Genomic DNA, 22,253 nt, shown 5'->3' with positions numbered 1-22,253 from the left:
AGTCTAGATCTCATTTCTGCATTATTTATGACGGAGTTAAGTTCGCGCACGAGTATAAACGAAGACTACAGACTTGGATTAAAAGCAGAAACTATAACAATTCACCTCCACCACCCGCTCTTTCGCTGCAGCTGGTCTCTTGCCTCTCTTGCAAGTGCAGCATTGACAACAGCTGTCCTATTAGAGTATTTTAATTAAATTAAAACAAACCTTGAGGACCTCTTAGTTCTCCCTGCTTCCTCGTTTTTAAACGGCAATCGCCCACTTTTTGCAAATGGGGTCATGGCTGTACTTGGCCAAGTTGCTGCATTTAAATATGTTTCCACATCAACTTAAAACCTTGGCGGAGAGCAGCATGGAGAAGTTTATTAAATTTAATTTAAATATTATTACTCAAACTGAACTCGATTTCGTCTTATTTCAGATTGTACAAGAATCCATACAGATACCAGGTTCGGACTTGCATCTTACATATCAGTCGTCGCAGGCCTCGGGCTATTTGAGTATCGTACGCATGCGTCTCACAGCCGAAAAAATACCAAAGACCCTGACTCATGTGCATGTGGGCGTTGAGATTGAAGGTGCATTGCATGTGAAAACATATGAGGCGGATCCGAACCTAATACACACATTCGCATGGAACAAGCGCAATGTCTATCGGCAAAAGGTCTACGGGGTCACCATTGCACGCATCTCCGTCGGCTACCAGCACTCGACCTGTAAAACGCCCGTTTGGATTACACAAACAGCCAAGCTACAGGGCTACGATGTGGACATTTCCGATATCGGCGGTTGGGGTCTGGACATTCACCATCACTACAACTTCCATGAGGGCATACTACAAAAGGGCGATGGCAGCACGCTCCACATGAAGGAATACCCACGCACTGTGAAAGTAGTGATGGGCACTGGCCTGCAACGCCCCCTCAATTGTCCTGATCACTGCAATGGTATTGCTAAGGATGCCAAACTACTCACACCCATTGCATTGGCTTCTGGGCCAGATGGCAGCCTATATGTGGGCGATTTCAACTTGGTACGACGCATAACACCCGATGGCAAAGTTTACACAATATTGCAACTAAGCGCGACGCAAGTGTCCTATCAATACTACCTAGCTGTCTCACCCGCTGATGGTCACCTCTACATATCCGACCCGGAGCGGCACCAAATTCTACGACTGCTGCGTTTGGAGAAGGTAAAGGATCCCAACATCAACAGTGAACCGATTGTGGGTAGTGGTCAGCGATGTATACCTGGCGATGAAGGCAACTGTGGCGATGGCGGACCGGCGTTACAAGCTCGTCTTTCACATCCCAAAGGTTTGGCCATTGCTGCTGACCGCACAATGTACATTGCGGATGGCACCAACATACGCGCGGTGGACCCTAAGGGCATCATACACACTCTGATTGGACACCATGGCCACCACAACCACTGGAGCCCGGCACCGTGCTCCGGCACATTAATGGCAAACCAAGCTCAGTTACAGTGGCCGACGGGCCTGGCACTCAGTCCACTGGACGGCTCACTACACTTCATCGACGATCGCCTCGTGCTGCGCCTCACCTCCGACATGAAGATACGCGTCGTAGCTGGCACTCCTTTGCATTGCAACAACAATGGCCAAGACAAAACCAACAAGACGTCAGAAAATGTGCTAGGCACAGTACTCGCGATGGCATTCTCACCCTTCGGCGACCTCTACATCGCGGACAGTGATTCGAGGAGAGTCAACTCAATCCGCGTGGTTGACACGGCAGGCAACATGCGGTATTTCGCAGGAAAGCAAGAGGGCTTAGGGTAAGCACGATTTTTTTTCTTACAAAAATAACAGTATCCCAAACACTTATATCTTCTTATAAAACATACTTATTTTTGGTGGTTATTATGAAACTTAGAAGAAACAGACACTCGCCCTAATGTTTAGTGATTTTTTTCATTCCTCGCATGGAATCCATTGAACAAACTTTCATCATATACCAACGACCTACAAATATAACTTATTTCGAGCAATATTGCTGCACAGAGCTGTTCACTCAAATATGCAGTGCACAGTTTGTGGCCCTTACATCGAAATTTGCTTCCCAGCAACCCTTTGTTGGCTGGCGTCATTACCAGCAGCAACAGCTGACATCATTGTCATGCCCGAGCTTATTGGAGATGCGCCCAATGCCTGTCTACAAATCTACATGTCTGCCACTCGCTGCATCGCTGCGACGTTCCCCACAGCAAACACAGCGAAGGCAGCGAAGCAGCTGGTGGCGGGTTCGTTCGCCTCTTAATCGGTAGCTATTTGCCTAACTGCGTTGTCAAGTTGTTAATTTTCACAGCGTACTTTTCTGATCATGATGGCTTGGCAACTCCTAGCATTTACATTCGATTGTTTGAAATTTTCATATAACGGATAGTGTAAACATTTGCTGTTGCGAAGTAGTGCCCCCCTCTTTATGTGCCTCCTGCTACGCCAACTTCGTTTTGTGGGTGGTCGTAAGATTAGCAGTATTTCCGAAATAACGGTGCTTAATTGCCCTAATGATACGCGATATATGTACATTGGAGCGCTACAGTGTTTGGCTACGGTTGGCACTCACTCCACATATTTACGCGATTTCATAAAGTCCTGGGTTCGTATGACGCGCCCTGGCTGGTGCAAATATCAAGTGGTCGCATCAAGCAGCAGCTCATAACTAATTTAACGTTTGCTCTTCATAACTGAAAACACGTTTCGCTTACCACAATTCCAATTGCAACCATGCACCCTAATGGGCCGGCCCATTTCTGTCTCTGCGACCCGCGCGGGTAATCGGAGACCACAGCTCATACATCACTGTCACTGTCTCGGCTCATATTTCTATTTCCACTGCACAAACACCACTACACGCACACACATAGACAATGTATGTATATACTCATATTGGGCATACATTAGATCTAAGCACTCAACAGCTCACTTGTTTGCCAAGTCTCCTCACAACACCTCCGCTAAGCTCTGCTCTTCTCATTCACAGTTCACTAACCTGCGATTGCTCCGGTGGCAACACCGTCAACGGTTCAACATCCGGTCTGGCCTCGGCGCATTCATCAACAGGCAACAGCGGCGTCGGCAGCGCCTACTCAACGACCATGAATCCGAAGCGCACAACCACACCGACTACGCCAGCTGGGGGCAATGGGCATGGCAACGGCGGAAACGGAAATGGGGCCGCCTTTAGCAACGGCGGGGCGGCCAGTGGTGGCGGTGCAACTGTGGGTGCACCATGCATCTGCAGCGGCGGCGGTGTCGGTGTCACGGTCGGTGCTCCCAGCGGACTGGCGGGCATCGTGGCCGGTGGTAATTTAATGTCAACTGGACCGACCACAACCACGACGATATTGCTCGGCGCCAAAACAACAGCTGCGGCGAACAGCATGGGCGGCGCCATGAATGATGACGGCACTCTGAGCAACGCGGAGACCTTGCTGTCGTCGAACGCGCGCTTCCAGGCGATTTCGGCAATTTCGGTGGCACAGGACGGCGTCATTAATGTGGCAGATCAAGGTAAGCTGCGCAAATAAGCACCCTCATTTATTGCAATCATATCTTCAAATGAACCCACTAGCTTCATGAGCTCAGGTACAAGATTAAGTGATAATATGACATCACAGACAGGTGCTCTGAACAAATCGGCTACGAAATATGTTCGGACAACTGACAGACATACACAAATCACTTTTATTAGACAACTTTTACATGTATTTTTAACTAAATTTTCAGACGGAAATTATGTAAATGAAAACTTTATTTTGAAGTGCAAAGAAATATGCATAATTCTGTCTTCAGTTGACATAAAAATAGCGGCCTTTGGGAATATTTGTTCAACAGACAATAGCAGTATCCTTTATATGCTTAGTATAGTGTCATATATTCCTTTTCTTATAATAGGAGAGCGCTGAGTTCGTTGGGCCTCTCTGGCTGAGCTGTTTACTGTAGGAAACCAACTGTCGTCAAAGTTTCTAGTAAAAGCAGCACCGTTCGATAAACAACTCATGCGCAGCCAGTACTGAAAACCCTTTCTTATATTTTTACACATATCTGCCTCACAGACGCCGCACTTTACTCAAATATGAACTGCACCACCGTCTATACAGAGGCACGTAAATCTGGTTTGCAAGCTTTTGGTTTTCTTTTTTTTTGTGGTCATCTTTTTCAACAGATCCATCAAACACATCAGCGTTGCACAAGCATGCTTATGAGTTTATTTTTTTATGTACACACGGCTTTTGACACGGGGCTGAGCCGGTCCATGGATCTCGGTGTCCGTTGCTGCGTTGCGTTTACCCGATGCTGATTAATGCCAGAGCCATCAACTTTAGCTAATAAGATTGATTTTCACTTTTTTGCCTTTTCGCACATTTCGCCGCCCTCCCGAGTCCCCTCCCTCGCATGCACGGCAACATTTACATCTTCCGTCGTGAGTGAAATGTCTAGGTCGCTGCACTGCATACCTTTGACTGTTATGGCGGGCGTGCTCAGCTGCCGCTGGACTGCTGTTGTAACTTGATTAATCACCACTATTGATTTTTTCTGGCGGAGTCCACCCTTAACACACGTTCGTGCACTTGTGGGCGCAGGAGAGGCAACGTGGCGGCTTGGCAATTTTGCTAAAATCCGGTTTTGTTTTTGTATTTTTCGACGCCTGGTAATTTCACTACAGACATTTATTAATTATATTGGCCCTTATCTAATTAAGCCTTGGTAATGCGCACAAATTTATACCTTGGAAAATGTAGTTTCGCCACACACCCACACCCATACAAACATGTACTTCTGCAGTGCAAAAGTTGCTGACAGTGAATGTGACGGACGGGGCGGGCGAACTAGACGATTTATCACGGCGAATCGAAGAAGAAGGCAAATATTGATTTATGGCGCGAATGAGCTACACATGTATAAGCCAAGCCAAGGGCGGTTGTGAGGTCTTGATGGTGGAGCATTTAATTACCTGGTCATTAGCTTTAACACAACTAGCAGCTCGTAGCAATGGTAGAAGTATGTACATACATCCCCCCTTGTTAGTATATTCTGGTGCGCTCTCCTGCATCGCCTTCTTTTTCGGGCAGGGAGTTGCGATTTGCGTCGTTTATATAAAAATAGAGTCCGGAACATGTTTCAGAGAACATCCTTATCTCTCGCCCTGTAAACCTTTCCAACATCGATTGAACTCCTTGGAACAAAGAAGAATCTTATTCATTATTCGAACCAAAATGGGCTAGTGATGAGTTAATTGCAGCCGTATGTTTTTCTTTTCAATCAATAATAAGAATAATCAAGTCAGGGAGTAGACGTTCTGAAAAAAAGCATGTCTCAAGTATATAACAAAGTATCAAAAATATCGGTTCGGTTCACATATAAAACTAAAAAATTAACTAAGTTGATTTACTTTGGGATTGGACTCGTTTCTAATACACTTTACAACACCGTTCTTGATGTGTGAGATTTGTCATAAACTAAGATTCTCATTCTCAGCTCTTTGAATGATTCTAAAATCGGATGAAATTGCTTAGATTTTGCATAAATTCAGAATTAGCTCAAAATAAGGTTGGTGTGAACATGGTATCAAGCATTAAGTGCGTGTGTATGTGTCTTATATATACTTCAGTATGCTAATGCCCGCAAGATATGAAAATATGTGTGTGTAAATGTCCTTTGCTTCCGATGGCTGTCGACTAATTTTGTTTTGTTGTGAATCAGTTCACACTTGATCGCATTCATAAGTTTTATTTAAGTTGCACAAAACACGCTGCCACTACACGCACGCACTCACGCACGCTCGAAGAGAGCAGAGCAGCGCACACTTGATTGCGTTAAGTGCCTGCAAAAATATTATTGCTGTTCCGGAATTCGTGTTTGGGGAATTCGTTTTCGTGCGCTCCGCTGCCCAAACGCATGGAGCAGACGACACACACACTCCCGGCTCCGCAAATGAACTGTGATGCAATCAAACCGACTGTAATAAACTCAGCAGCGCAGCTTCCAACACACACATATACACACCCACGCATGCATTGCTCCGCCGGCGCGTCATATGTGTGTGTTGGTGTTTATTAAACGGAATAACTGCATAAACAGTTGCACAAATATCACCACGCTCATTTGAGCCGGAATAAATGACGAGTCTGGCAAATAATTTGCGAAAAGGAATTTATAAATTGTAATTGCTTCGATAGTTAGCATTTCATCGGCCATTCACACATGCATACATGCGTGTTTCTCTGTATGTATGCGTGTGTGTGTGTGTGTGGGTGTGAACATTCTTAAATCTGGATGAAAATCGATTGAAGAAATTGTTTTCTCAATTCATTGAGCGCAGAGTGAATGAATTCAGCAAACTGTTGGAAGTAATTAAGAATTTTAATTATAAAAGAATCAATTATTCAGTAATATTTATTCAGTCTACTTGCCAACAAACTCGGTTCACACACACACACCAACACGCATTTTTGATGAAAAAGCTTAAAGAAAAGCTAGTGTAGGCGTTGCATTTTAGTGAGTTTTGGTGAAATAGGCGGAAAGAGTCTCGGAAGACGCAAATACAGGCAAAGCTCTTCCTTCAGCAGAGATCCTTCAACGTCTAAATACATTTTCAAAGAAGGCAGTTGTCTTGATCATTATTGCCTTAAAGTCCCATCCTAACCAAACTAGTATACTATTGAAGGTATTTTAAATGTTGTCATACTGAAGGTATCCGGCTTAAACTGCCTTACCCACGTTTTAGCTGAAGAAATCGGTATCGTGGTTCCACAAACTAACGCCTCTTGTATCTTCTTTAGGGTTATAGATGTCTTAATATAATAAAGAACAGATATCGCTCGGATTTTATGCATTTTCACCCCTCTAGATCTCTAGACAACAAGCCAACCTCTTAAAATAAAACAAACTGTTTTTGTAGATTCTCTAAGCAACAGAGAACTTAGTGGTGAAGCAAATGTAAATGAGAGTATTTTGTACGTATTTATGTGTGTGTGTTTTTGTTGGTGTAATAATTTAGCAGTCGCCAACAAGCTCCTTCGAGTTTACAGACAAGTGTAACCGAGCAACCCACAATTGGCGCACAATTACAAAAACGGAAATCTGTCGTTATAAATGAGCAACAGCAGCAGCAGCAGCAGCGAGCCACTAACCAAGCAACAGCACTAACAACAATAACAATGGCGAATGTATCTAGCTTAAACAGGAACTGTAATAACCCCGGCAACTGCAATAATAGCGCCGAAGCGGCAATAAACAGCACAATAAAAATGAAGGAGTCAACGTTCGTTGCCAGGATATTTTAATTTCGAGCAGACTGACTTTGATCCCGACGCCTCGGTTACTGATCTATGGCTGCTCCTGCTTCTGCTTGAGAGTGTGTGTGGCGGCTGTTTGTGGCAACAAACAGTCGTTATTGTGAGCACAAAATCGGCAGCAATGTTAAACTGCAATAGTAATTGTAATAATGGCGCCAACAACAGCAACAACCGCAAAGAGCGGAAGGGAGGGCAGCAGGCAGGAACTGGCAACTAGCAACCAGCAGTCAACGGTCACGACTGCAACTACAGGCACCAACACAGACACAGTCGCTGACAGACCCCGCAGTGCAACAGCACACCAGACAGGGAAAATACTTACTTTCGACAGAAAATACTGGTTAGCAACTGGAATTTTTGAACTGAAAATACACTAGCTTAAAGAGTACCAGAATCGAACCAAATATAAAACGATTTTTTAGAGACTAAAAATTAAGGGTTTACATGTACTTGCTTTTGTAGTTGTAATGTTTAGATTTGTTGGGTCTATTTTAATCTAGAAAGCGACTGGTCTGCTTATAATCGAAATGTGACTACTGACAACTCGATTGCTTGTAAACAAAAGACGGTCATCTATCTGGCTGACTTGACTATTGGCTTCACTGCCGGGGAGCTGTAGACAGGGTCGCACTAAATACTCGCGCAACTGTAAAGCGAAATGGTGAAGAATGGAGAAAAAATTGCGGCCAACAATCGCTGAAAAGAAGAGCAATCATCTTCTTCATTATTTTTGCTGTGGCAATTGTTGTTATTATTGTTATTATTGTTGTTGTAGCCATAATAAAAAGGCACACATAATGGGGATAAAATAAAAGGAGTAGCCAACAGTGGCAACGGAGGACAAAGAAAAGAAATATTAAAGTAGGAAAACAGAAAATAGCTAACGGCAATAAGCAAATAACGGAATATGAACACTTGTAAGGGTGCAGTGCGCCATGTGCAGGGGCAGGACGTAACATTGAGCCTTTAAATTATAGTGAAATTGTGTAGAATGCCACCAACAACAACGTCTGAATGTAAGACAAATTTTGAACCAACAAATTAAAACAACAAATACCACGACTCCACAGAATTCTCTAACTTGACACCAGACTAGCTGGAACAATAACAATAATCGACGTATGGAAACTCCCACGCACTCCCTTTGTGCCTTCACATTGTTACTGTTCACGGGAGTGTTGTTTTCAGCCTACCGGGACGTGCACACTGGCACACTGAGTTCACTTGTGACATAAACTCAAACGACGCTTTGAAGAATGCATCTGACACACTACGTTGAATGAGGGAACTCACCGTTTTCTTTTCGAAAAAAAAAATGTGGAGACTAAGGAACTAAGAAAACAAAGGTCTTCAAATAACTAAGAAATATTCTGAAAATGTAGCACCGATTATGTTCCTATCGCGTTGGCTTCCCAAATTACAAGTGAAATTTTAAATATATCGCTGAACGAAACCATCTTCTCTCCGAAATCCAATCCCAATAGCTATTTTGATTTGGAATAAGAAAGTTCATTTGTTTGGGTTCATCCGAAAACCATTGAGCGAATTGTATAATCCGACGTCAGAGTCCTAGTCTCTACAACCCCAAACTAATGCAGGCCCAATAGATAGAAAAAAGAGCTCAATAATTCAATGCAAAAAACATGTAAATGAGGCGGTAAGAATGCGCATATCAACTGTTGCGATATTTCTTTAAAAATTCAACAATAAAATTAATTCTCTCGAAAAGTAAACTAAAAGCGCTTTGAAAGAATAAAACGTTCGCACTTTTCCGGTAAATTTTTAATTTGCTTTGCAAAACTTTTCAGCCAACTCGTAAATATTTTATTTCGCATTTAACCGTAAGCCACTCCGGCCTGCAGAGCGGCCGCGGAGCCGAGAAGCCGAAAAGCTGCAAAACTACTAAACTGCGATACCAACAGGCAAGCCAGCAACCTGCCAAGTGCCGGACACATTGCGCCCCTACAAAATACTCGCCGCCTCGACGAGTCGAGCGGAGCGCACTGGCTGTAGGCAAACTTTTCACGATATTTTTCTGCGATTTCAAAGCGAATAATTATTATTTTGCCAGCAATTTCACCGCTGCCGCTGGCCTTGTGTCGCCTGCGAACGCCGTCCTTTGTTCAGCGCCGGGGCGCGTTCGCATTTTTCTATCTCCTTCATTTATTTAACTAGCAAATAGTCCGTGAAGCACCGAAACAAAGGGAGCAATCTCACATTTGTTCAAAGCGGAAGTGGCGAGCAAAAAATGTAATGGGTATATTAAAAAACTTGCTGCTAGGGACGCACATGCACAATCGAGGCCTGTGTTCTCTCATCCCGTTATGACGTACGACTTTTGTTTGGTGCAATGACTTTCGCCGCTTTGCATGACCCACCCAACCACTTCGCCTCTCTTTGGGCTGTGCAGTTTAAGGCGAATTGCAACTGAATACCTTAGCTCAATGCGCCTCCACACCCCACACCGTTGGCAGTATCAATGCAGGAGCGCCGAGTCCTGCGAAAAGCTCACTGAGCCGTGTTAATCTTGGCCACTTCTTCTGCAGTGGCTCTTCATTTTGATTTTTGTGCTTCTTATACTTCTTATAGTCATTATTTGCTCTTAGCGCAGCCGGCCTTCAAGGTTCTCCTCTTCCTCTGCCACTTGCCTCTCATTTCGTTCGGTTACTTACGTATTTCGGTCGTTTTCTGCTATCTGTTCTCAAGCGCCGAAGCTTCTTTGAAGTCTTTAGTTTAAGTAGGCTTAAGGCTTAATGTACAGCTCCTTTGAATTGGTTGGTTCTTTCTCGGTTGCTTCATTTTACCACTTCTATCGCCGCGTCAATTGTCCGTTTGGGGAAAAACTGTTCCTTCCCTTTTGACAACCAGGCGTTGATTCGCCAGCGTGGGCTGACTTTTCGTTGGCCATTCGAATTGAGTTGGCTGCCAACGTTTAGCGGATTGCGCAGCCTACTTTCTGCCGCCGCCGCCGACGCCTGCTTATCGGTTTGTTTCTTAAGCTGTTTTCATTAAACGCTCTTAATACCTTCACTGTGAATGTGGTTTTCGGGGATTATACGATACGATCGCTCATGCAGGCGAATTTTCGCAAACTGCCTACATACTCGTACAAGTAAAGCACCGGTAATCTAGTACCGGCATGTTATACACTGAGGAAGGTTTGTTAATACTCCCTTGCCTCTCAAGAGCGTCTAAAGATGATATCACAATGCTGGGAGGGAAACTAAAATTAGATGGAATGTATGGAGTTCAAATGACAATGTTGCAATATTCTATGTATATGGAACAAGATTTGTCCTGGTGAGAGTCCTTACTAAACTATTCCACATATTGAATGTGCTGTTTTTTTCCTCTCTCATTGCCTGTGTGTAAATTTAGTTAATAACGACACGCAGAAATAATTGAATTAGAGGCGATTATAACAGTTGTAAACACAGCTGGTTGAAAAGAGAAGCACGTGGATAATAATTAAATGGGCAAAAGCCCTTCAACTCTTAGCAACCCGCAACGCTAACGCAATGCATTCCGGAACTTCTGGTCGAACAAAGTTTGCACTGGAAATATAATTAAATACTCCGCAGAGCGCAGCGAACTTTCATTTGAAAATCTAATAATTCACTCATAAAATTTACATCAATGGTCGCACGAACACATGTTGCATACTTAGCGGAGCTGCAGCGCGTTTGCGTTCCGACAGTGAGCGCGCGTGTACTTGGGAGTGCAGAATGTCGAGCAGCGGAGCCCCTTCGTTGGCATTTTGGTGATTTGTTCTTGCGTGCGCCCCCGCTCACTCACACTGCAACTCTCACGTTGTCATCGAAGCGTAGAGTGCGCGCTGCACATATTTCCATTGTGGCCAATTTCAGCACCTCAAAATCTGGCATGCAAAAAATCTACCCTGTCCATTCCGCATGCAACCAGTAGGTGTTGGCGGCACCAGTGCTGCTGGTTCCAACTTTTCGCATTGCAGTCAACCACATTCCACTCAGCGCTGCTGTGCTGTCGCACACATCAGCCCTCGCACTCGCTCGACAATACGGTACCCGTTAGCGTTGCTTCGCAGTGTAACTCTGCAGTTTGCGGTTGCCCAATTTTTACTTTTGCTGTCACACACACTCATCCACACATGCCACCGTGCATATGTGGAGGATGCACAGACCAAGCTGGAGTGGCTCCGCATGAAAATTGACATCGTCAGAATCGCCTCTTCTGCCACAACTGATGTTGCCACATTGTATTTGCCGAGCTGCCAGCAGCGCACAAAAGTGGCTCCGATCGGTGTGCCAAAACAGGGGCTACATGTGTTCATGTGTGTGCGAGGACGAGGGGAAGAAGTGGAAACCGGTCGCAAAAACACAATTTCATAAATTGCTTCAATATTTGGCTAATACGCAAATATGCAAACACGGACGCACACACTGCCACACACCACAGAGTGTTCACACAAAAACGAAATGTGAGTGAAACGAGAGAATTTTCAACGTGTGAGTATTTTGGGGCAAAATGGAAAAATTACTTGCCGCACCAACACTGTGCGGTGACGAAAGTACCGTAATGTGGGATTAGTTGCTTCTTGAAGTCATTGCATTTCTGTTGCAAACCTCAGCAGAAGAGTCTTTATGTTTTAAATTTAAAATAAATCCTTTCAAACCCAATTCCAAAACTAACTATACGTAGCTTTTTGGATTCAGAAGGATAGCTAATTCGTTAATTCTAAAATCAAGGAGCTTTTTGTTAAAAAGCAAACAATTTATTCTTTCTTACATTACAGTCTGATATTCACCTTTGCTATTTCCTCACAAGAATGCATAACTTTTAGCCTCGATTGGGATCTTTCCACGAATATCTAACACCACTAATACATGTTTTTTTGTTTTCGTTTCTCTTACAGGTTCTCTTCATGTGCTTGCACTTGAGCATTATCTTCCATCACACGATGAAAATGGCGAATTCCACATTCCATACCCACCATCTAGTGAGATTTATGTCTTCAATCGTTATGGCCAACACGTTGCCACGAAAGACCTGACATCAGGAAAGACACGTTACAGCTTCCTATACTCAAAGAACACTTCCTTCGGTCGACTTTCCACCGTAACCGATGCATCCGGCAATAAAATTCAATTCCTCCGAGACTACAGCAATGTTGTGAGCTCCATTGAAAACACACAGGATCACAAATCGGAGATTCAAATAAACGGAATCGGCATTATGACCAAGTTGAGTGAGAAAGGTCGCCAAGAGATCGAGTTGGATTACGACAGTAATACCGGGCTGCTTATGTCACGCTCTTCGGGCGGTGAAACCTACATCTATCAGTACGATGAATTCGGACGAGTTACGGGCACCATCTTGCCCAGCGGAGAAATTGTACGCATCACTTCACAGCTTGCCGACAACAAGGGATTGACCGTTTATGTGCACGCTTCGGTTGAGTCTCTGTTCTCACGCGAACGAGGTGAAACTAATGAACTACTTGTCTTGGGCGGTGTGCGTTCTACATTTATGAAGAAGGGTGGAGAGAACGCGGATGCAGAAATTAAACCTAACAACACACTTGTTATTCACAGTGCTAACGGTGTGGTTGTTGAGTCTTCGGCAGTCGCCAGACACCCCCTACTCGAGGCCGCCTTGCCAGTCGAAGCCGAAATGTTGGCTATGTGGTCCCATCAAAGCGTCACCATGGGTGAGGGACTGACAAATAATATGTATTCGGTGTATAATTTAGTCGGCGATGTGCGTAATCCTCAGCAAACACTCAATCGCGAGATTTGGGTAAACCAATCACGCGTTATTGGGGTAGAGTACGATCAATTTACAAACCGTGAGACATTCTACGATATGAACCGCACTCCTATACTTATCGTAGCTTACGATCAATCGGGTCTACCAAAGTCATACTACCCCACTAATGGCTACCCTGTGAACATCACCTACGACCGCTTTAATCGAGTCGAAGGCTGGGCTTGGGGCGTAGCCGAACTCAAATACTCTTACGATCGACATGGTCTACTCTCCGAAATCACCTCACAACAAGACGGCATCATATCATTTGTATACAACGATTGGAATTTAGTATCGGAGATCGGTTTGGCCAGCCAGCGAAAGTTTGTGTTGCAATACGATGACTCCGGTGGTCTGCGCCATGTTTTAATGCCATCTGGCACTAAGCATTCCTTCAGCATGCAGACCTCAATTGGATTCATTCGCTGCACATACACTCCTCCCGGCAGTACACGTGCCTACTTACAGCATTACAGTCATTCCGGTGCCCTACTTCAGACCATATTCCCTGGTGATGGAGCGCGTATTGTTTACCGCTACAACTCAGGTGGTCAGTTGGCCGAAATCGTCCATGGCGATGGCAAAAGCGAATTTATCTACAACGACGCTACAGGCATGCCCAGCACTGTCTCGCACACCGAACGTGAGTTGGAGTATCGTTGGGACTTTGAATATACCGGCGGTTTACTGAGCGAGGAACGAATTGACTATGTGGCAAAGACAGGACTGAGCAACGCTAAGTTCACATACGAGTATGATACCGATTTCCGAGTTATCTCAATTCAAGGTCGCATTGGTGGCCAGAATTTACCGTCACAGAATTTCGCCTACAACCAACGAACTGGTCAGCCAAGTTTGATAGGCCAGTTCAAAATTATGCATCCGATGCTGAATCAAACTCAAGTCTACGATGGTACAGGGACTTTCACACGCACAGTCGACGGCCGTTTCATGACACAGAAAGTCACGTTGTCCATACACCGTCTCGAGGTATTCCGCATGGAATTCTCCTTTGGCATGCATGGACGGATAACGCAGACGCGTACCTACACCCGAAATATGGCCGTCAATACCTATACGAATGTGAAGAACTACACTTGGGATTGTGATGGACAATTGATTGGTGTTGAGGCTCAGGAACCGTGGGGCTTCCGATATGACGACAACGGCAATTTACTCTCTTTGACCTACCGCGGGAACACAATTCCCATGGAATACAATACACAAGATCGTATTGTGAAATTCGGAGAAGGCCAGTACAAATATGACACACGCGGACTTGTTGCTCAGAATGCGCGAGAAGAACGTTTCCACTACAATACCCAAGGCTTGTTGGTCCGTGCAACAAAACGCGGTCGGTTCGATGTGCGCTACTATTACGACCATATGAAACGGTTAACCACCAGAAAAGACAACTTTGGCAATGTCACACAGTTCTTCTATAATAATCAACAACGTCCCTACGAAGTATCCCAAATTTACTCACCACGCGATGGCAAGCTAATGTCTCTGACCTATGATGACGTAGGCCATCTCATCTATGCACAAGTATACCGTCACAAATACTACGTTGCCACGGATCAAAGTGGTACACCGATTATGATCTTCAATCAGTATGGCGAGGATATTCGCGAGATTATGCGTTCACCATTCGGGCATATTGTCTACGACTCCAACCCTTACCTATTTTTGCCCATTGACTTTTGTGGCGGTATCTTGGACCCCGTAACAGCACTCGTGCACATGGGCGATGGAAGAGTCTACGATCCACTAATCGGTCAATGGATGTCTCCCAACTGGGAGCATGTATCTGAGCGTATTATTACACCAACGAAGATGCATCTATACCGTTTCAATGGCAATGATCCTATAAATGTAGATCACGATCGAAATTATCCCGCTGACTTCTCTTCATGGATGAAGACACTTGGTTTCAGCATAAAGAACATGATACCACAACTAACGCGAAACCTTTGGGAGCAACCCTCACTGTGGGGACGAGCACCACATAATCCGATTGCGCTGAATATGAAACGTCCCATAGACAACATACCAACCATTGCTGTGGAGAGCGGTTTTCTAGCACACCTCAATGTTCGTAGGATGTCGAACTTCGAGGATTTATCTGCACCTCCAAAGTCGGCTCTCAAGTTCGATGTTATGAACCCCAGCCCACGCAACATCGGCTCAGATACGGAGCCACCATTCGGCAAAGGTATTGTCGTGTCTCGAACTAGCGACGGTGAAGCAATCGTGTCCAGCGTTCCTGCGGCAAATGCTATCTATCGTGATGTCTACACATCCGTCTTCAACCGCTCAAAGCTGTTACCGTTCACATTTGTCGTACACAATGCTCAGCAAGATTCGTTCTTCTTTGTCAAAGAGGAGGCGTGGCGCGCCAGTGAGGATCGACAGCAACTGAAGCGTCTGCAAGGGCAAGTAAATACCACATTCCACGAAAACTCTAGGGAAAATGGCAGCGGCAACAACTATTTGGATGTGAAAATTCACGGTGCTCATGCTATCATCAACCTTCGATACGGCACCACAGTGGAGAAAGAGAAGCAGCGACTTATGCACCATGCCAAGTTGACGGCTGTGCGTAAGGCGTGGCACCGCGAGAAGGAAGCACTGCGAAATGGTCTGACAACAGCTATAGAATGGAACCAACAGGAGATTGACGAGATTCTGAAGCAAAGCTACGCGAACAACTACGAGGGCGAGTACATACACGACGTCGCGCTGTACCCCGAACTAGCCGAGGACCCCTACAACATCAAGTTTGTGAAGAAGAAAGGTGCGACGGGTGGTGCCGCCGGTGTGGCCAATGCGCGGAAGCGACGAAGAAGGGATACACAGACAATTAGCAACGTCGACGCGAAACTGAGAGGAGCGACGGCGAAAGACACACCGCGAGTGCTCACGAAACGACATTTGCCATTGCGAGAGCGGCGCGCCAATGCTGACGGCCTGCCAAGCAACACCGCATGTTAGCCACAGTGATACAACGGGAGGGTTGAAGAGGTTACTGAAGAAAGAAAATGAATTTGTGTTAATTTCAAGGAGAAACAAAAATATTAGATAATGATAAGCAGCTGAATACTAGATAAGTAACGGGATATACTAATATGGACGATAAGTAATGTCTAACCTAGCGCGCGAGAGCTAAGTAGCGCAAAATATCGCTATACCCGAAGATGTTCGGGCATCCGATCGGTTCCGTTTTAGTAAATGGACTCGTATTGGTAAATTTACAGTTATGTCGAATATTTATATGGAGTCGGCGATTAAGAAGATGAAGAATTAATGGCATAATAAGATAATTGAATAGTAATTATAATTACAATAACAAATACAAGAAAGTAAATATGTTTTATATGTGTACAGTAGTGAATAAATGAAGAATAAATAAATATATATATACATATATATATATTATAAATATAATTATAATTATGCGATAAGTTACTAATTTATGTCCTAAACAATAAGTAAAAATACAACAAATATAAATACAAAATGCAAATACAAATAAAAGGGGAAATCAAAATTTTACACCTATTCGTATATACATACTAAGCCAACAACAACAAGAAACAAAGAACAGGAGCATGAAGAAAGCTGCGTCGAGGGCTAGCCTCGAGCACCTGCCGAGGCAGGCGATACAGGCATACAGAAACACACACACAAACACATGAACACTGCGTTCTGACGGGGTGTGGTGAAGTTGAGCAAGTTGTGGTGAAATTCTAACCTGAAGCATGCAAAGCACTGAAAAATGCCAAACAACAACATACATATTTAAAATAAAATAAAATAAATGAAATTAAATTAGAATAATATTTAACTCAAATCCGCAAAATGGGCGAGAGAACTCGCTAAATTTATAATAGTAAATGTGCTGAACTAAATAATTCATTTTTTTTTTTGTATTGTAATCAACCTTGTGTCCAATTGCTACAAGTTGGAAACGAACACGAGCTGTGTTGGCCGAGTAAAGGCGGCAGTTAAATTTAGAAAGATAAAAGTCAAATATCCGAATTTGTCTAAATTGAAGTGACAGAGAAGAAGAAAAAGAAGAAGAAGAAGAATTTATTATGCTAAAATTATTAGTTAACAGTAATTGTATAAGAAATTGATATCGATTGCGTACAAGTGTACATACATAGTATTCGTAGAGTTTAGAAAGGTGGCTTGCCCTTCAATATCAGCTCCACTTGCCTTTTTGTTAAAACCATTAGTTATTTTTAAGTGCTTATGCAAAACGGTTAACATCTCATAAATCCTACGACCGACGATAAATAAAAGAACATGAAACCAATAAAGCAGTATTACAAAAGAACACACGTTTTCATTTCACATACATAGCAGAAGCGTAAGATGCGACAGCAGAAGAGAGGAAGCGCACACAGCAGTTGTTTGTCTGTGTGTTGGTTCCGTTTGATTAGTATTTGCATTTCATTTCATTTTATTTCCTTCGTCATTCACCGAACACAACTGAGCGTATGTACGTGCGTTAGCGTGTGTGTGCGCGCGTGTTCGCCTAGCTATTTCCTAGAGCAAATAGATTTTCATAATTTTTCTAATTTCTCGCATTTTACAAGATCGATTTCGTGCTTCGGCAGAGACGGCAATGAACTTCCGTCCATGTTTGTGCAAAAGAAAGTTGAGAAATCGAAAATGAAATATTTTGATTGAAGAGAGAGAGAGAGAGAAGGCACAATTCGGCAAGGACTCTCTGCTGCAGCACGAATGAAGGGCGATTCGGCAGAGCTTAAAGAAGACACAGAAAAAAGCATTAGAGAATTTAATTGCATTGTGTAGACATTATGCTTCATTGCTTTTGCCATTTCAGGCAGGTCCAGCAAAAAGCAAAGCTTTTAAATTTAGTCCAGTAGCATTTTATATTGTACATACAAAGATAAGAAGCCTAGTTGCTTACATGACGGTAAATGACAAAAGTTGCTGAATTTGTTGGAAACATGAGCTCTCCACGAGACCGAACCGGGCGCTTGTTGCCAAAGGCACTGCAGTCACGTGACTCACGCAACGCCCGAATATTCGAGGTCGAGGTCGATAAAGCAAGCATTGTGCAACAAAGAGGGGCAAGCAAGCAAAACACAAAAAAAAAACCTTTAAGAGCTTTCGTAGAGCGCAGAGCATACTTAGCATAAGCCAAGTGAGAATCAAATTAATCAAATACTCGTGCATGGTATTATTATTGTATGTGTCTGTATGTATGTATGTATGTAGCGGTGTGTAGCAAAGGGTAAAATAGCGCATAAACAACAAAAAACAAAAACAAAATATAAATAAATAGGAACACAGCAAATGAAAGGCCAAGAACCCCGTAGAAGCTACCCTCGCTGCTGGGGTGCCTTGCACCCTTCATCCCCGACCACTATGTCCTGTAGATGAAAGGGCGCGATGTGCATTTATGCATTTATGTCCGAGTAGTTGATAGCTGATGAATGCAAATTTTTATTAACAGAAATATTTGCGAAATTTACCAGCCATAACAACCACAAAAACGATAAAAGCACGCCAATTCTCTCCTATAGCATTAGACTTTAACCGTAAACCAAACGCATATGAGATAAGATTTAGATTTATCTATGAACATGTAGGTATGTATGTATGTAAATATGTGTGCTAACTGTGCAATAGCTAAATATCGTTCAACAGATATTATCGGCTAAAATGTATGTATGTATGTATATAAGAGAACGAATATATCCGTTGCTTATGCGACTACCGCTTACTAATTTACTAAGTGTGCGAGCTGTTTCGCCTCCCTCCCCTCCTTTAGGAATCATGCTTAAAATATAATATTTGACATTCTAAATAAAAAACCAACAACAAAAACATTTGAATCAAAATGCACTTACATATATTTCATTTTCGCCATTTTCGCCGTAGTTATTACGTAATACCGAGCGTATTAGCTCAGCTCAAGTAGCGATTATCCTACTTACACTGTAATTATTGTGATAAAACTGAATATGCATTATGACTACCACATGTTTCGTTAGAGCTTTGGGGCGTTTATTTGCATGTTTGTGTGTTCGAGGTAAAAAATGAAATTTTGTGTTTCAAAATGTTCGGTTCTCTTTGCCGCTATTTGTGATGCTTTGAGCCTAGAAATTAGTGCGTGTGTTAGTGAGTAAGCGAAAGTGTAAACTATTGAACCCAAACTAATACTAAAACTAATAATCTCCTCTGTGCTGTCGATTGAGCCAACACGAAATCCTCCTAATCCCATTAGTCCTAATTGAAATGTTGTAAATTACCAGCGCCAGCTGATCGCGGACTGGCGAATTATGCATGAAAAATGCAATTAGCCAGCGTGTAGTCGGTGATACGGATCCAGGGCCGCTCTAGCCGACGGCGACAAGCGAAACCTCCGGAGCAACCGGAGCACCGCCCGCCACGAGCACACTGTACGCTGGCCAGGCTTTGTAAATAGTATTCGGGCATAGAATAATTGTAAATGTTAATTAGAATTGAAATTAATTTTTGACATAACACACACCACACATTACTTATACATAGACATAAACATAGAACTAGATGTAGACGTAGACATATGAATACAGAGTAATTTAGAAGTAATGATAATTAGGGCCATGTGCACACCAAATATCCTTCAGCACATGTCACATGTGCACATGTGTGTGTGTATGTATATTATAAGAGTTGTTGTTTTGATTTTTGCCATTTTTCTTATGTCTACAATTCGATAATAATTGGCAACCCGATCCAATATTTGAAAGAGCAGGAGTCAGTTACCTATAAATTTAACGCAAAACGAAAAACTGAAATAAAAACCAAAAACCAAAAGACAAAAGACACACGAAAAAGAACTATTAACTACTCGTTGAAAACAGCAAAATAAAATCAAATCAAATAATGGAGAATAGTGGGGGAATAACTTCTCCGAGCTAACTCGGTCACTTGGCGAGCTTTTGTGTACCGGATAGGATAGGAGATAGGATAATAAGGCAACAAAGTACGAAACGAAATGAATTGAAATGTGAACACCAAACGATCACGAAAGCAATAAAAGAGGGAGAGCCACTCGCCACTCAGCCGGAGAGTCTCCAAAAGAGATGTGACAATTGATTCACATAGGGCTTTAAGTGTGCTTAAGGCGTAATAAAGCTTGCTTCTTGTATTCGAAACTCTTGGAATGTTGGTCTCTTCTGAGTAGCCATAAAATGAATAATTGTCCAAACAAAACTGTACATATGTAATCCCGAGGGAGCGATTGCCTCTGCGTCGCCAACTCCAATTAGAGATAATAGGAAGAAATATTCAAACTAAACAAAAAACTATTGTATTTTTAGAAGATGAAGAATATGAAGAAGAACTAATTAAGCTGAAGTTAAAAACTAAATGAAAATTTAAGAAACAGGGAATCAATTCGAAATAGTTTACGGAATATTGTTTGTCAGTGTCGCGGCGAAATCAGCGCAGCGGCCATGAAATTCTTTAGTGTTAAGGCATTGAGAAACGAACGTAGACACGTGCGGCAGCAAAAAGTAGGAAATGAAATGATGAAAAATAAATGTTTACAATGTCAAGAATTTATAAGCAAAAAACATAGAGAAAACTGAATGTGCGATATACATATTTAAATATGATAAGAACAAATGCCACAAAGAGCAAGAAAAATATGAAATATGAAATATGATATTTAAAGTATTTATAAACTAAAATATATACAGATGATGCATATATGTATGTATGTATAGCGGAGCAGCAGCGGAGGATATAAGTATGAGTTAAGTAATAGATTGCAACAATTAATGCGTATATATGTATGTACACCAAGAGATATGTTTACGCAAACACCTTCTCTCTCCCTCACCCATCATTCAAGCCATCCCCCTCCCCATCCTTGCACCGCCACTCCTTAGTTAAACAAAATTACTGTTACGCGGCAACGCAACGCAAATCAGTAGAGAGAGAAGAAAGAAATCATTCAAAATGTATGAGAAACAGCCACAATTACACCAACCAAACAGCATAACTGTACATGTGCATACATATATGTGGCGAATGCAAAGTTGAACGGAATGCAAACGCTGTAACATCTCGATAACCACAATCCACTTGTGTTCTGCCTATGTATTGTAAAATATTTGGACGCCTGTACGGGCGCCCGAGCTGCCGCAGGCTCGATTTCCGCAGCGAAAGCGAATTTGTCACGATCTAAGCAGAAATGAAGAAATTATTTAAATACATTAAGTTAATAATGTTAATTATAAGCTAATAACTATACAGTAAAGAGTATATTATTATTTCAATTAAAATGATGCATTTTAAGCAAAAGCGAATATGAAACAACAAAGATTACACTGAGGATATCAAGGGTCTATAAACGTAAATAAATGATATAAATAAAATTACAAAAACATAAAAATCATGTATGAAACCATACGAGACTTTTATTGAGGGCGGGGAGGGGAGATAATAAATATTCCTGGATAACAGTAAAATGACACCCGCATTGCATCGATGCTTCTTTTGGGGTCATATGTCTATAATTGGAATGCGACTGCTGCGCTAGTTTTGCACGATTATGAGTTTCAAATTGTTGTCACAGATTTCCACTTTCGTTGTTGCACTTCTTCAAGGACCCAATTTATATCTATTTTTTACTGTTTTGGACAAGCGATGAATATCTGCTTCTCCTTCTGTCAATTTACTACCGATTGTCGGAGTAGTCGATCATACCAACTATGAACTTTGGACATCCAAAAAGCAAACAGCAACGACCACATAAACAGTAGCACTCTTATCGCACTGTACAGACTATGTCATCTCTATAAGTAAAACAAAAGATAAGATCTTTAAGAGCATATGAAGACGGATGCAACGCATTTGAATAACGGCTTAACATTGTACTAATACTTGTATATGAGCTCATTTTATAACAATGACCGTTAGTTATGGATAATTCTTGCAACTTCGCACATTTAACCTTCTGGTGGACACACATCACAACTGTATATGAATCCACCACTCTGCAAATGAGGAGCATAAATAGAAACACCGAACTGAAGAAAAGCAAAGGCGAATGACTCTGCTGGCGATGTTGGTTCGCATAAACCAATTCATTATAATGAAATTTACAT

At 42.7% G+C, this 22,253-nt stretch overlaps 1 protein-coding gene across 4 annotated transcripts in view; it reads left to right on the top strand.

Moving 5' to 3' along the window:
* Nucleotides 1–21,206, top strand: part of LOC105212812 (teneurin-a) — a 224,497-nt gene extending 203,291 nt beyond the window's left edge. For all 4 annotated transcript variants that reach the window (XM_011185098.3, XM_011185099.3, XM_011185101.3 and 1 more), the window contains 3 exons: nucleotides 425–1,803; nucleotides 3,012–3,541; nucleotides 12,221–21,206. In XM_011185098.3, coding sequence (XP_011183400.2) covers nucleotides 425–1,803; nucleotides 3,012–3,541; nucleotides 12,221–16,107 — 5,796 coding nt within the window. In that variant the 3' untranslated portion in view covers nucleotides 16,108–21,206. The remainder of the gene's footprint in view (nucleotides 1–424; nucleotides 1,804–3,011; nucleotides 3,542–12,220) is intronic.
* The last annotated feature ends 1,047 nt before the right edge of the window (nucleotides 21,207–22,253 follow it).

Source organism: Zeugodacus cucurbitae, chromosome 5, assembly GCF_028554725.1.
Source record: "Zeugodacus cucurbitae isolate PBARC_wt_2022May chromosome 5, idZeuCucr1.2, whole genome shotgun sequence".
Taxonomy (NCBI): Eukaryota; Metazoa; Arthropoda; class Insecta; order Diptera; family Tephritidae; genus Zeugodacus; species Zeugodacus cucurbitae.
Note: the sequence above shows the minus strand (reverse complement) of the source record. Positions and strands in the feature narration are given on the sequence as shown.